This window comes from Spea bombifrons, chromosome 13 (assembly GCF_027358695.1).
Source record: "Spea bombifrons isolate aSpeBom1 chromosome 13, aSpeBom1.2.pri, whole genome shotgun sequence".
In the NCBI taxonomy this organism is placed as follows: domain Eukaryota; kingdom Metazoa; phylum Chordata; class Amphibia; order Anura; family Pelobatidae; genus Spea; species Spea bombifrons.
The window spans coordinates 19,290,033-19,306,577 of NC_071099.1; the positions used below are offsets into that span (position 1 = coordinate 19,290,033).

Sequence of the window (16,545 nt, forward strand, 5' to 3'; positions counted from 1 at the left end):
ATAAATGCATTTATTACATCTCTTGGCTGTCCTGTGTGCATGCATATATACATACATTTATTACGTATGTATATACATATAGCAGATGTATGTATATCTGTTTGTAAACTATCCCTATATCCGACTGGCCATTTACTTATTTATCCATCTATTGGACGCTTTGACCATCAAGACAGTTTTAAGACAGAAAATGTTCCTGAATGTAGAACAAATCCCTACACACATTCGTACCAAGCATGTTTCAGAGCTTACAAGTGAGCTGGGTGTCTATGACCGACGGTGCTTTCTTTCTTGCCTTGTCCAGATGCCATGACAAGTTGAAGAGCTCTGTGTGCTGCGCAGTCATCACCTGCTTATAGATCCAGAACACCATCAAGTCAGCTGTTAAACACATTTCCAGTTTGATGTTTAAGTCCAGTATATCCGTATTCTTACACAAAATGAAGAAGCAGAACATTAGGACCCTGTCACTTATCCTCTGCATGTTTTCTTACCTCCTGGTGGGAGCTGCTGTTTTTGATGCCCTTGAATCGGAGTCCGAAAGCTCCAGAAAGAGAATTCTGGAGGAGAAGAGGACTGATCTCAAAAAGAAATACCAGTTTTCTGACGAGGACTACAGAGAGATAGAGCGGATGGTGTTACAATCTGAGCCTCATCGTGCAGGAAAGCAGTGGAAATTTGCTGGCTCCTTCTATTTTGCAATCACAGTTATTACTACCATTGGTAAGTGTGGCTGCATTGCTTAATGAGATGTTCCTACGAAGCAAGAATGTTTCTTTGTGACTGTTAATGGTGTGTACCAAAGAGTATAGTAGCTAAGTGTCCCGAAAATAATTTTCTGTTCTTGTGTTTATTTATGTAATCATATCTGGAACGTCTTTGGGGTTTTTAGCCAATCTCAGGATAAATGTGCACATTGTCAGTGTCCCGGATTATGGGACTGATTCCTCCATATTCTTTTGTGATTTATTAGGTGTGGCATCCCACCTTAGTTTTTTCCCCACTGGTATATCATAATCTAATTCCCTGCTTTGATACAGGTGACTTAATGACTTCCTGACAATGGTTTAAATAAAGACTGTTATTAGAACAATTCTTCCCCATTAATGAGTCACTACAATAAAATGTTTGCGAGGGACTTTTAAGGGATTAATATTTGAAGAGTCTAAGGGTCATCTCAATTAGCATGTTGCCGGTTATGTATATTTCTACTGGTCTAGTGGCTACAGAGGTCAAGGAGTCAACCAGAAGATGCTCTTCAAGAGCTACTACAAGCAATATGGTCTCTGATTTGTTAATTTTAACAAACTTTCTCAACGTTCTACACTTTATATTTTGTTACTCTAAGTAATCCAATGTTTTAAAATTGAAATATGTCTATGATTATTCCCCTACATTAGGTCATTTTCTCCTGTTGTTAAGTAGTGCTTTTGGAAGGGAGGATGAGGAGAAGGGAACTTCAGGACAGGAATCTGATTATCCAACTGGGCTGTTGTTGTTCAAAATGTACATTACAGGGCTGCATGATTATATGTATAATTTAAGAGCCAGATAGAGAAATAATTAGGGGCCAGTTTGCTTTTTTCCCCCGAGCCAGGAATACATTCATGCATAAAGATCAATATAAGAGAGCAGTATCAATCATGGCTGCTAGTATTTATCCTATACCTACTGTATATATGTATATAATATATATATATATATGTATAATATATATATATATGTATAATATATATATATATATATGTATAATATATATATATATATATATGTATAATATATATATATATATATATATATATATATATAATATATATATATATATATATATATATATATATATATATATATATATTATATATTATAATAAATTGATGTCATTCTTGTGGTGGTTTTATTAACAATTGAAGGGGAAATTGACGCACAGCACACCAGCTAAGAAGGAAAAACAGCCTTTTCATACGGGGTGCGGTATTAGGCATGTTCTTCTATTCAGAGAAACTGTTTGAAATCGTATTGAATCAGAACCTTTTTATGTTCTTATATTTTGACAGGCCTTTCCTTTTGTTTGTTTTCAAAAGTGTAAAAGTTGAAAAAACGTTGAATGCGGTTTAAAGGACACACAAAGCCTACGTGTGATAATTTGCTTACAATTCATACCTTTTTAGAAATAAATGTATCTCGCAAAACTAAACCTTGAGGTGGGAGGTGAAAGTTAGAAAGCGTATATCTTGGTTGGTTAGGAAGAAGACATCTTGAAATCAGCAGATTTATTTCTCTGCATTTCTCAAAAAAGGACAATTCTAGTAATCCATAGGGTTAAAAACCATCATTATTATGTTAGTGAATTTGTTGCCAATTTATAGATGAAAAGTAATGTTGGCAACAGGGATTAAGCTAATACCTCAAAGGCATTTTTATAAAGATTAACCTACAAATTCGGCTGTTGAGTCTCTTTGTATGACTGGGGGTGTCCTGGGTGCAAAACATGTAAAAGTTGTGCAGTCACCATAGCGACCATTGGTAAGAAAATAGTTATGAAGAGATCACGATTTCTTTTTTAAGCCGGTGTAAACTGTTTTGCGAAACGAAGCAAAGAGCTTTGGATTTTCCTTTTGATTTGTGTTTTTGTCTTTCACTCATGCTCCCACACCTCATGTTCTCTCTGAATGTCTCCGTATCATCTTCACCGACTGCTTCTGTATCCCTGTCTCCTTGCTCCACTTCATCTCTTGCATCGTCTTCTTTTTTTCATCCAGTGCTCCTCGTGTCTTCTTTCTTTGTCCGCCTCTCCATGGCCATGGCCCCCTGGGAAACCTCTATAAAAGTGAGTATCCTTCGGGGATACTCTCTACCCCAAAGAGTTAGAGGTTTTCCTAGTGGCTCTGCACTTTTGCAGATGTTCACCGGGAGGCCAGAATACCGAAGATGAGGAGCTGCAGGTCAAGGAGACGGGGACACAGAATAAGACAGCAGAGGTCAGCAGAGAATGTAGGGGGCGAGATTTAGAATGAGTGTGCATACACTCCAAAAATGAATGGACCAAGAACGGAACAAAAAATTAGTCCAAATCCACTATATAAATATATAATCCACTAAATAAATATATCACAGAGATGCTCCCAGTTTTGCAGCATGGGTACTGGCGCTACCCTAGGCATAGGCCAGGATACATGGCTATATTTGTGTGTCTGTGTGTGTGTGTGTGTGTGTGTGTGTGTGTGTATATATAATATATAATATACACACACACACATTCTATGGACAAAAGTATTGAGACACCTGACCGTTACACCAACAGGGACTTTGATGACATTGCATTTTATACACATAGACATTAATATGTAGTTGCCCATAGCAGCTTCCACTCCTCTGGGAAGCATTTCCACGAGATTTTGGAGTACTTCTGTAGGAATTTTTGTCCATTCATCCAATAACGGATTTGTGAGGTCAGGCACTGATGTTGAACGAGACGCCCGGCTCGCAATCTTTGCTCCAGTTCATCCCAAAGGTATTCAAAGTGGTTGAGGTAAAGGCTCTGAGTGGGCCAGTCAACTTCTTCCACACCAGACTCATCCAACCATGTCTTTATGGACCTTGCTTTGTGACCCCAAGAACACAATCCCCACCGTCAAACATGCAGGTGGAAATATTATGCTTTGGGGGATGATAGATGGGGCCGTGTACCATCAAATCTTGGGTGAGAACCTCCTTCCCTCAGCCAGGGCACTGAAAATTCCAGTATGACAACGACCCAAAACACATGGCCAAGGCAACAAAGTAGTGGCTCAAGAAGAAGCACATTAAGGTCCTGGAGTGGCCTAGCAACAAGGGGTTTGCCACCAAGTACTAAATCATGTTTTGCAAAGGGGTCACTGAATAAAATGTGCTATTCTGGATTTTTTTTTGTTGTAATCCTGTCTCTCACTGTTCAAATACACCTACAATTAACTTAAAAGGGGTAGGATAAAAGCGCTAAAAGCAACAACAACAAAAAACGAGAGAAAAGAAAAAAAAAGAAAAAAAAAAAAAAAAGTCCTTTTTAAAACAAAGTTATTATAGATGATGATGTAGCAGCAGAACCACTTGCCAAGGTTTCCTCTTCTTGGCTTAGACAGGTAGAGTAGTTCACAAGGGGGTTAGTGGCTGCGCTCTCACGGATGTGTATGAAATATATAAAAGAAAGAAAAACACAATAGTGCAATATGTCTCAAAGCTTATTTTTGTTTGAAATGAAGGCCACAAAGGGCTACTCACATTTGGTAGGGGCTTCTTCAGTTAGCCCCAAAGTATACGCTTGGGCGATATAATCCTCGCCTTAAAGATTTCTTTGGCAGCACTATGTAATATGGGCTTCTTCAGTTAGCCCCAAAATGTGCATTTAGGTGGTATAATCCTTGCCTTGGAATTTCTTTAGCCTCAGCCTTTGAAGCAGTCTGGAGTGTCCACAGTTCCTTTTTGGTGAGCAATGATAGAGTTGCTCACTCCTCAGCGCATAGGTGGTAAAATCCCCACCAAGGATATAGTTGTGGCTGACAAGATATTTTGTCTTATAAATTAAAAAAGGTCCAGGAGCAAGATAAAAGAGTTTTTAAAAAAACTTATTTATTTTAAACTTTTGGTAATAAAAAGCAATAAAAACCAACAAAGGGTTAATATAAAATAATACACAAACGCGTTTCGCCTAGCACAGGCTTCCTCAGAGTGTATAGAAAAGCTCCTGATACATTGAATGTTTTTATGCAGTTTGAAATGTCTAAAATGGCGCCAAATGACGTCATCAACAAGGGGTGTGGCTTATCACAATTTTTTTTTTTTTTTTTTTTTTTTTTTTTTTAAAACAAGCATAGTTGGAACATTACAGAAAGAGGTGCATGTCAAAATCTATATTTAACCCTTCAGGGGTTAGGGTTTTTAAACAATATATCCAATACAATTCAGTCTTTCCTAAAATCTTCACAATATCCCCTCCTCTCCAGGGTATGGATATTTTTTTTATAGCAGTAAATTTTAATAACTTTGGATCTTTATTATGATTTAAAAAATGTTTAGAGACGCTATGGGTGACAATTCCATTTCTAATATTGCGACAATGTTCTGATATTCTAACTTTTAGACATCTTGTCGTCATACCTACATACTGTAAGCCACAAGGGCATTCTAGTAGATAGATTACATTTTTAGAATTACAGGTAATGCATTCTTGTATTTTATATTCTTTATTTGTGATATTTGATTTAAACATTATTTGTTTTCTTTGCGTGTCAGTAGTTAATCTACATGCTAAACATGAATTGCATTTATAAAAACCTTTGTCATTATTAAAAAACATTCCTTTCGTATCCGTATGTTTGCGTGTAAAATTCTTTGTTAATAACATTTTTAAATTAGGTGCACCTCTAAAAACAATTTTTGGGTTATCTGGGAGTATTTTTCTTAAGATGTCATCCTCTTTTAGAATATTCCAATTTTTTTTAATAATTCTTTTAAAAATGTTATTCTTATTATTAAAATCGGTTACTATAGGTAGGATAAAGTTTGTATTTGTTTTATCTGGCTTTTCTTTATACTTTATTAAATCTTTTCTTTCCAGGTTTTCTATGCTAGCTATTGTGTGTTGAATTTTCTGTGCATTGTAGTTTTTTTCTAAAAATTTGTTTTTTAAAAAATCCGCTTGTGCTTTAAAAACAGGGGTCTCTGTGCAATTCCTTCTAATTCGTAGCATTTGGCTCTTGGGTATTCCTTCCAACCAAGGACCATAGTGGCAGCTAGATTGTTCAATATAAGTATTTGTGCATACTTTTTTAAAAATATGCGCTGAGGAGTGAGCAACTCTATCATTGCTCACCAAAAAGGAACTGTGGACACTCCAGACTGCTTCAAAGGCTGAGGCTAAAGAAATTCCAAGGCAAGGATTATACCACCTAAATGCACATTTTGGGGCTAACTGAAGAAGCCCATATTACATAGTGCTGCCAAAGAAATCTTTAAGGCGAGGATTATATCGCCCAAGCGTATACTTTGGGGCTAACTGAAGAAGCCCCTACCAAATGTGAGTAGCCCTTTGTGGCCTTCATTTCAAACAAAAATAAGCTTTGAGACATATTGCACTATTGTGTTTTTCTTTCTTTTATATATTTCATACACATCCGTGAGAGCGCAGCCACTAACCCCCTTGTGAACTACTCTACCTGTCTAAGCCAAGAAGAGGAAACCTTGGCAAGTGGTTCTGCTGCTACATCATCATCTATAATAACTTTGTTTTAAAAAGGACTTTTTTTTTTTTTTTTCTTTTTTTTTCTTTTCTCTCGTTTTTTGTTGTTGTTGCTTTTAGCGCTTTTATCCTACCCCTTTTAAGTTTACTCTTATCTCCGGTTTCCTCTGGATAAAAGCTGCTCAAATTTTTTATATATAATGTCTATATTTGAATATAGAACAAAACATAAGATAGATATGGAAATTTTTAATGAACCAAATGAAAACACCAGGTTCCCAACTCCCATACAAACGAGGGAATCCCAGAGAGAACTATTTTTCCAATTAGAAAAATGCATCAGTAAGGAAATTAAAATCAAATGGGAAATAGCCACTTTGAAAAAATACACTGATGAAAAAATAACCCCACGTGGTCTAAGATTGTTTAAATTACCTACTACCTACAGAGAAGATGGGGACTTCATGAATGATTGGCACAACCAATTAGAAAGTTGTACCTTTGGCCTCATGAACCTGTTAATTCAAAAAAAGAAACACCATCTAGTACTACTTGATAAAAAAATCAATGAGTTAAAAGATAAATTAATTGAATTTGAGGACACTCAGGAATTCAAGCAGAACTCTGTATTAATTCAAAGTAAGGTAGAGAAGGTAGAGATGGAAACAAAACACATTAAAATTAAAAAATACATAAGAGACAAACAGGATTATGCTAAAAATGAAGTTAGGACTTTTAATCAAAAATCCAAATCCTATCAACCTAGGGGAAGAACACCAATAAGATATCAAACAAATTATGTAAAAAAACCCTACTTCAGAGACACATCCTCACCACAAAGATATAGAAAAAATGCACCACCCCTCACACGGAGGACACCAAGGAAAAACCAAGATCAACAAGATTTCACAAAACACTATAGCAACAGACAACAATATAACACAAGAAACCAGACACAATACAGAATGAAAATCCCACGTTCACCTGAATCACCAAAAACACAAATACACAGAAATAAATCACCTTTATGGAAAACTCATCACAACAAAGAATACAGAACTCATCAGCTCCTAAACAAATATCCCACTAGAGCACCTTCAATTTATGACACACCTCAACAATCACCAAAAGCTCGGAATACAATCACCCACAAACTAAGGAGTAGGTCACCACTAAGGAAGAAACTGACAATCCCCTATAGTGAAGTTTTAAAAAATAACAGATTTTATCCATTGTCCTCTGACTGTGAATCAGACTATGAGGAACATTTTTTAGAGATACGCACAGACACAAAAAGGAAAAAGTGCAATACTACGCTAGAGGAAATAGAGGTGGAAGAAGAGTACAAAAAAGGAAGAATAGGCCCATCACCACAGAAATAATTACAAAAAACAAAACAGAAAAAGAACAAGGTATTTTTAATTTGACAGATAAATCTTTTAACCCCACACAAATATCCGTTTTAAGTAAAGGTCTCAAATATGCGCCCACTCGTAATTTTAATCATTTTAAAGCTTTTATTGACCTTAATAAATTTACGAGAAATGTCACATTAAAAAGATTTTATAAAATTAAAGAGGATGAAGCTTTAGGCACGACAAAAAATAGAAGTACCGGGGAAAATATCTCAAAAACAAACTTAAAAGTTAAATCAAAATTTTATCCATACCAATATAAATCTAGTGCAATACAAACCTTTGAGAGGCTGGTCCTTAAAGATTTAGAAAAAATTAAAAAGAATAAATATGATTTTAATAATTTTACTAATAAAGAAAGAAAAATACTTAAAGAATTATATGAGGACAAAGAAATCGTTATAAAGCCTGCCGATAAAGGCGGAGGTCTGGTTATTTTAAGTAAAAAACAATATGAGGACGAAGCATATAAGCAGTTAAACGATAACAATGTATATAGAAAACTGAGCCATAACCCTATTGAACAAATAAAAGACAAACTTAAGGTTTTGCTGGAAAAGGGACTATTAAATCAACTTATCTCAAAAGAAGAATTGAATTACATAAACAACACCAATCCAATAACACCAGTGATCTATTTTTTACCAAAAATCCATAAGAATGAAAAGAATCCTCCAGGACGCCCTATTGTGTCAGGCGTTAACTCTATCCTGTCCAACTTATCTGAGTATATTGATATTATCCTCCAACCAGTAGTAAAAAAAACAAAAGCTTATCTAAAAGATACAATTAATTTATTGCAAATTTTAGAGGATTTTAAGTGGAATCCCAATTATATGATGGTGACATGTGACGTTCAGTCTTTGTACACGATAATTAATCATAATTTGGGCTGTCAAGCAGTAAAAAATCTTTTAGAATCAGATGGAAATTTTCCTCCTATTTTTATAGATTTTCTAATAGAAGCCATTAGGTTAATTTTGGAAAATAATTATTTCTGGTTCGATGACTCTTTTTATCTTCAATTAACAGGTACTGCTATGGGAACCAAGTTTGCGCCCAGTTACGCCAATTTGTTCATGGCGGACTGGGAAAATGACGTAATCTGGACCAATAACAAGTGGAGTGCAAACTTGGTCACCTATAGCAGATACATCGACGATGTGTTTTTTATTTGGGGAGGCTCTGTACCAGATCTTAATGATTTCTTAAAATTTTTAAATAACAATAATAGGGGAATAATCTTAACCTCTAATTTTAGTCAAGACAGTGTTAATTTTTTAGATTTAGATATTTATATAGAGGATAATAAAATTAAAACAAAAACTCATTTTAAAAAAGTATGCACAAATACTTATATTGAACAATCTAGCTGCCACTATGGTCCTTGGTTGGAAGGAATACCCAAGAGCCAAATGCTACGAATTAGAAGGAATTGCACAGAGACCCCTGTTTTTAAAGCACAAGCGGATTTTTTAAAAAACAAATTTTTAGAAAAAAACTACAATGCACAGAAAATTCAACACACAATAGCTAGCATAGAAAACCTGGAAAGAAAAGATTTAATAAAGTATAAAGAAAAGCCAGATAAAACAAATACAAACTTTATCCTACCTATAGTAACCGATTTTAATAATAAGAATAACATTTTTAAAAGAATTATTAAAAAAAATTGGAATATTCTAAAAGAGGATGACATCTTAAGAAAAATACTCCCAGATAACCCAAAAATTGTTTTTAGAGGTGCACCTAATTTAAAAATGTTATTAACAAAGAATTTTACACGCAAACATACGGATACGAAAGGAATGTTTTTTAATAATGACAAAGGTTTTTATAAATGCAATTCATGTTTAGCATGTAGATTAACTACTGACACGCAAAGAAAACAAATAATGTTTAAATCAAATATCACAAATAAAGAATATAAAATACAAGAATGCATTACCTGTAATTCTAAAAATGTAATCTATCTACTAGAATGCCCTTGTGGCTTACAGTATGTAGGTATGACGACAAGATGTCTAAAAGTTAGAATATCAGAACATTGTCGCAATATTAGAAATGGAATTGTCACCCATAGCGTCTCTAAACATTTTTTAAATCATAATAAAGATCCAAAGTTATTAAAATTTACTGCTATAAAAAAAATATCCATACCCTGGAGAGGAGGGGATATTGTGAAGATTTTAGGAAAGACTGAATTGTATTGGATATATTGTTTAAAAACCCTAACCCCTGAAGGGTTAAATATAGATTTTGACATGCACCTCTTTCTGTAATGTTCCAACTATGCTTGTTTTAAAAAAAAAAAAAAAAAAAAAAAAATTGTGATAAGCCACACCCCTTGTTGATGACGTCATTTGGCGCCATTTTAGACATTTCAAACTGCATAAAAACATTCAATGTATCAGGAGCTTTTCTATACACTCTGAGGAAGCCTGTGCTAGGCGAAACGCGTTTGTGTATTATTTTATATTAACCCTTTGTTGGTTTTTATTGCTTTTTATTACCAAAAGTTTAAAATAAATAAGTTTTTTTAAAAACTCTTTTATCTTGCTCCTGGACCTTTTTTAATTTATAAGACAAAATATCTTGTCAGCCACAACTATATCCTTGGTGGGGATTTTACCACCTATGCGCTGAGGAGTGAGCAACTCTATCATTGCTCACCAAAAAGGAACTGTGGACACTCCAGACTGCTTCAAAGGCTGAGGCTAAAGAAATTCCAAGGCAAGGATTATACCACCTAAATGCACATTTTGGGGCTAACTGAAGAAGCCCATATTACATAGTGCTGCCAAAGAAATCTTTAAGGCGAGGATTATATCGCCCAAGCGTATACTTTGGGGCTAACTGAAGAAGCCCCTACCAAATGTGAGTAGCCCTTTGTGGCCTTCATTTCAAACAAAAATAAGCTTTGAGACATATTGCACTATTGTGTTTTTCTTTCTTTTATATATTTCATACACATCCGTGAGAGCGCAGCCACTAACCCCCTTGTGAACTACTACACCTACAATTAACATTATAGACTGATCATGTCTTTCTCAGTGGGAAAACGTACAAAATCAGCAGAGGATCAAATCATTTTTTTCCTTCACTGTATATACACACATTATTGATCTTTACAGCTGTAAAACAGTGATGCTTATACCCACCAAATATTCCCCCCCTTAGAAAAAAGTGACTTTGTGGGAGGGGTGAAGGAAAGTTAAGGGCCCCTAGAATTCCTTGATTATAATAATTGTTCTTTCTTTCTTTCATTGATGGAGATGCCAATTGACTCTGCTGATAGTAGTGAGAAGGTCAACTCTTCCTCTTCCATATCTTTAAGGGCGATGGCATCCCGTATGGTTTATTTCCGGTTTTATTCCATGTAGTGATCGTATCTCACATAAATGTTTTATATTCCAGTATAGACAGCCCTATTATGGAGAATCTTCCTTTTTCAAATTAAATCTCCTGAATGACTCACCCTTGTAATCTTTTTCCAGTTCCAGAATATCCTTTTTATGGTGCCAGTTTATTAATATCTGTTTGTACAGAACATAAACCTTAAATGACTCTGCAATAATGAACAAAGAGATAATCTTCTTGTCCGTTTTATTAGTTGCTTTGTGAAGAAGTCAGAGGTTAAAGGCAGCCCTGTATTTGGACAAGCAAAATTATATGAAATTACTTATATCATTTTCTTCAATTCCTCCAAGCGTGCACCTTGACACCTATAAAACATTTTATTATTTTTGTTCTTGTTGCCATCCCCTTGGTAACTGTTAACCTTTTAGAAATGATGCCTGGATATATAAAGGAAAGAAAGACTATATGAAAAAAAGTATGAAATACAAAACATCATGCAGACAGAAGTTTCCGTGTTGATTTATTTCTGAAAAGGCATTATTTTGGAAGTGCTGTATTAAGTTTGTGTGAATTGTGACACGATGTTAAATCTTGTATCTTTTGTCCTCATCTCCACGGACATCGCTCGGCTGGAACTAATGGCAGAGCTTGCTGTGACATCTTCTCCCTGATCCTCTAGTCAGTGGAGAGGATGTCACCAAAAGCACCATCATTTTCCCTAACTTGAACTCAGGGCAATATGGCGGCACGTCCAGTGATGTCCTCTCTCAGATGCTCCAATCCAGATCCTCTGCCAGCTTACACCCACATGTGATTACTCTTGCCCCTCAAAAGATCAATATTCACATGCTGAAATGTTACTTTGGGTACTCCTTATTTTATGGGACACAGCTACCATTCATCATCCTCCATTTATATATAATACCCATTCATCAGATATTATCACGCATCATGGAGTAAAGTTAGTGGGGCTAAACTGTATTTACTTGCTAGATATCAGATTATCCACCTTCCCTGATGTGATGTTTAATCGTTATCTTCCTCCACACCTTCAATTGCTGTCATTCGGAGGTTGGTTACCTGTAAGCTGTAACTTCTGTAGTTATATGTCCTATTTTTCTCATTCTTGATTCATGATTACAGTAACGGGTCAGGGGCTATATAAAACGTCTTGCCTCTGAAACCCAATCTTATTGTCTCATTATTCCCTCCTTGTCTTACATACTTCTTTTTTCTTCTTCTCTAGTGACAACGCGCTACCTAGACAAATAACTGCTAATGTTAAACCTGCTTTTGTATTTAAATATAAACATAAATTCCTGATGTTTCTTTCTCTTTTTCTTTGTCATGTATGACTGTCAACAACAAAACAGGAGACCTGTGACATTTACTCAGTGACATCATTGTGATTTATGCTGTTTTAAGCTGCCACATGTACTTTGACTGTGTACACGGAGTTCACTGTGTTTATTGTTTTATGCATGAAAGAACATTGTGCTTATTTGGCTTGCACTTCCATGTTGGAAAACACATTATGATGATAGAAATGCTAATCCTTTAAAAGACGTCACTTTTTGATAAGGTGGCCAGCTTGCCACGTTGGGAGGCCTTCTTGCTTCTTGCTATTCAACAATAAAAAGGAATACAAACCCATAGAGAAGAGGAGAGTTTTTTTGTGGATGAAATGCCATTAGAAATGAAAGGGTTTAATTGGTATTATCATATTTGTATCCACAAGTTTTCATAGTTTATTCTTTTTTTTATTTTTATTTTATATCTAAAATATATTTTGTATTTACAAGAAGAAGACAACACTCCGAAAAGCCATGTTGACGGCAACCAAAGTTGAATAATTAATCGCATACTTCAGTAATATTTAACAGCAGCATTTATTATGCATTAAATGGAAATGTTCTATGAGAACTTTATAGGAAATGCTTTCCAGTCAGAATTTTAAGTAATAGGCGGTTAAAAGCAGAGCTAATTTGCTCTAAACAGGAGCACTTATCTTTGTCTGACATTCAAAGTGAACAGGGCTCTTGACGTATTAAACTTCCATCACACACTGAATTCGATATGTTTGTCCAGAGGAAAAGATAATTACCTTTTAGCGTTAATGTTACTGTGAGAACGATATTCTCCTTTGTGGTGTATTTTTAGACAAACTATTTTTTAGACTGCTATAATAATTTTTGTTGTATGAAATGCATAATCAAATACTTCATGTTTAGGGAAAAGGTCAGTGACGTAACTAAAAGGTGGAGTCCTGCGAGAGTTAATATGCCAGGGCTCTTTGCCTCTGCTCATCCCTCTGTAAGAGTCCAGGTAATCGTGAGGGCCCCAGCGAAAGATAACCCGAAGGGTTAATTCAGTTTGCCTCATACAGTCTCCACATTTAGTTTGCTTCTCTAATATGTATTTTAGTAGAAATATTGTGCTTAGAACATTGTCAGTATTTGGACATATAGGAAGTTTAAAACTTGAGATGCTCCCGAGCGGTGTATGTGTATTTTAAATAAGGGTATAATATAATTCTCTTGGTATGGGTCCTTTCGGCGGACAGGGTGTCCACTGGTGGGCTGCAGCACCATGACCCAAATGGAGAGATTAGAAGACGTCTCCTAAAATGCCCACGGTATTCTGTTTGCGAATCCGGCCACCAGCACAAACCACACATTAACAGCGCTTCTGTGCCAATAACCATCCATGTTAATCAAGCTTTTGTGTGTATTTCAGTATAAAATGTAATGTTAATATATATGTTTAATAATATACGTGTATCATGGATTTATTTACATTGCCCTATCTTCCAGAAACTAACCTAAAAGCATAACTGTTATTTTATTCGGCTGTATGGGAAAAAGTTGTGATAATATTGCTGTAAAATAATGTATTTCCCCCCCAAATAACCATATTGCTTTTCATGTGTTGCAGGGTATGGGCACGCTGCTCCTGGAACTGATGCTGGGAAAGTTTTCTGCATGTTCTATGCTGTCCTCGGCATCCCCCTTACCCTTGTAATGTTCCAGAGCTTGGGAGAACGGATGAACACTTTTGTTCGGTTCCTGTTGAAGAAAGTAAAGAGATGTTTTCACATGAGGAAAACGGACGTGTCTATGGAAAACATGGTATTGGTTGGTTTCTTGTCATGTATTGGCACACTAGGCATTGGAGCAGCCGCGTTTTCATATTTTGAAGGATGGACTTTTTTCCACTCCTACTACTACTGTTTTATTACACTTACAACCATAGGCTTTGGAGACTTTGTTGCTCTGCAAAAAAACGAAGCTTTGCAGAAAAAGACGCCATATGTGGCGTTTAGTTTCATGTATATTCTAGTGGGTTTGACTGTAATTGGAGCTTTCCTTAACTTGGTAGTCCTCCGATTTTTAACCATGAATTCTGAAGATGAAAGACGGGATGCAGAGGAAAGGGCTTCTTTAAGGAGAGCGCAGAATAGCATCAGTCTGCAATCCAAAATGGTCAACAGGAGCAGAAGTTCCATATTTCTGCCAATAGGCGATAGGACAAGTCAGATAAACCTCATACCCCTAATGCAGGATGACTGTGAAAGGGGAAGACGCCGCTCTTCAAACGCAGCTTCGAGAGTGGGGTCGTTTTGCACCTGTATGTGTTACAGATCTCATTTCTGTGATAGTCCATCACCGTCGCACCACGAGACACTGGGTTGTCATACAAATCCTGTTTATTATAATTCTATTTCCTACAAAATTGATGAAATTTCACTGAGTACCCGGGACAACACTGGGTTTTCTTCTCCTGAAAGCACATTTTCACCCATCTGCCAACGCTACAAAAATCATTTCAGAGTGAGGCGAAAATCTATTTAGAGTCGTTTTCTGTGTTTCACTAAATTCATTTACTAGGTTGGAGTAAACTACACATTACTGCTGCTAATGTGTTTTTTGTCGTAAAATGTAAATACGTCTCCTCTTGTATTTATCTGATAAACGTGTTTAATTAAGAAGGTAATGAGGTAGTCAAGAAAACTATAAATGCTTTGTCCTCTGTGGTGGACGCTGCATTTATTAAAATGATGTCATCTCGTGTTCAGAATGTGCTTCCTCCAATGTCAGTAATCGGTAATCTAATGCTTCTGTTTACCTCCAAAGTACCGTCGTTAAATACAGACACTAATATTTAGAAGATGACTGCAAAACATTTGAAATGATCAAGCACAAGGGATTTATACTGTTAATGAAACATTTAGGAAAAAAAGACAAAAGTCCTTCAAGGTCAGTATCTGTGTTTGTTGAAAAGTTAACCAGATTTCTACTACTTTCTAAATGATCTATAGAGGATTTCGATATACTGTACCTCTTTTTTCTAGTGTCCAAGGTATTTAATCGGATAGAATGAATATTTGACCAACAATTCCTCTTTTGTTATTCAGTATTTCTTTTTAAATTGTTTTGAGATTCAGTCTTCCTTTTTCTGACCTTTAGGGCGTCTCGGTGTCCTCTATATGTCATCATATATGTCACTGTATGTTAAAGTAATATAGTGATAGTGTAACATATTTTTATACCCAATTGCCAAATCCCTTTCAAGTGCTGTTTTTTTTTCAGTTTTCCACATAATTACAATTATTTTTTGAATTTATTTTCTACTGTGTATATAAATTGGAACAACAACGTTGAATTATTTGAGAAACACGGATACATTTGTATATAGTTCATGTGGGGTATATGTAAATTATTTGCCAATGCCATTTTATTTTTAATACATACTTTGCAACCTGGTCAATTATATTTGACACTTTAGGTCAACTGTATAAAAATACTTGCACACTCCTGCAATATAACAATAATACAAAGTAGTAAACCTGAAAGGAGTGTTCTGCGTTAGTACTAATTCACCATTAGACAGCTTGCAAAAGGCTGACTGCTTATCTCTACCTGCACCTGCCCAGTATATGTTTGACTGAGCTTGGTCGTCTCTCAGTGAGTGTCAGTTTGCGGAGGAAGGTTTCAGAGTCGTCTGTGATGTATGATAGGGAGAATGGCAGAACTTTATGGAAGTAGTAGAGAATAATACATGTTCTGTACTGGTCCCCAGTTGGTTTCTTTACCGTGATCTAATTTAAAATACTGGCTTGTAATTAACATGTTAAAGCTATTCACGCGTATTTAAATCACCGTTACCTTCTTTAAGAAAAGTATTTTATGATATTCCCCTTTAAATATATAATGTGTTCATTATGTATAGCCACTATAGGCCAAATAGGTCTGACTATGAGACGAAGATCCAGATCCCCCGTAGCGCTGCAGGGGACCTGGATTCTCCTGTCTTATGCCCCCATTTAAAACCCCCCCAAACTTACCGGTGCTTCTGACCCCCCCCGGTCATGTACCCAGGGCAGCGGGTAGACCTCTATGTGATTCCCGTAGGCAACTTCCGCTGCAGCCGCAAGGAGGTGCAGTTAGCAGCGGGAGTTGTCTGACAGTCGGAGGGTATACCTGGGAGCTCTCGGGCACTGTTATGTTTCTCGGAGCAGGGGAGCGGCGTTTGATTATGACCGCTCTCTGCGTGCTT

The 16,545-nt window shown here is 36.0% G+C and overlaps 1 protein-coding gene across 1 annotated transcript; it reads left to right on the forward strand.

Moving 5' to 3' along the window:
- The first annotated feature begins 309 nt into the window (after positions 1-309).
- Positions 310-14,877, forward strand: LOC128471753 (potassium channel subfamily K member 9-like). The gene is made up of 2 exons (XM_053453732.1): positions 310-723; positions 13,924-14,877. The coding sequence occupies exons 1-2, from the start codon at positions 405-407 to the stop codon at positions 14,838-14,840; spliced, it is 1,236 nt and encodes a 411-aa protein (XP_053309707.1). The 5' UTR covers positions 310-404; the 3' UTR covers positions 14,841-14,877.
- Positions 14,878-16,545: the final 1,668 nt, after the last annotated feature.

Coding starts and splice junctions, on each gene's coding strand:
- LOC128471753 (XM_053453732.1), top strand. CDS start 405: ATGTTTAAGTCCAGTATATCCGTATTCTTACACAAAATGAAGAAGCAG. Junction 724..13,923: donor CACAGTTATTACTACCATTG/GTAAGTGTGGCT, acceptor CATGTGTTGCAG/GGTATGGGCACGCTGCTCCT.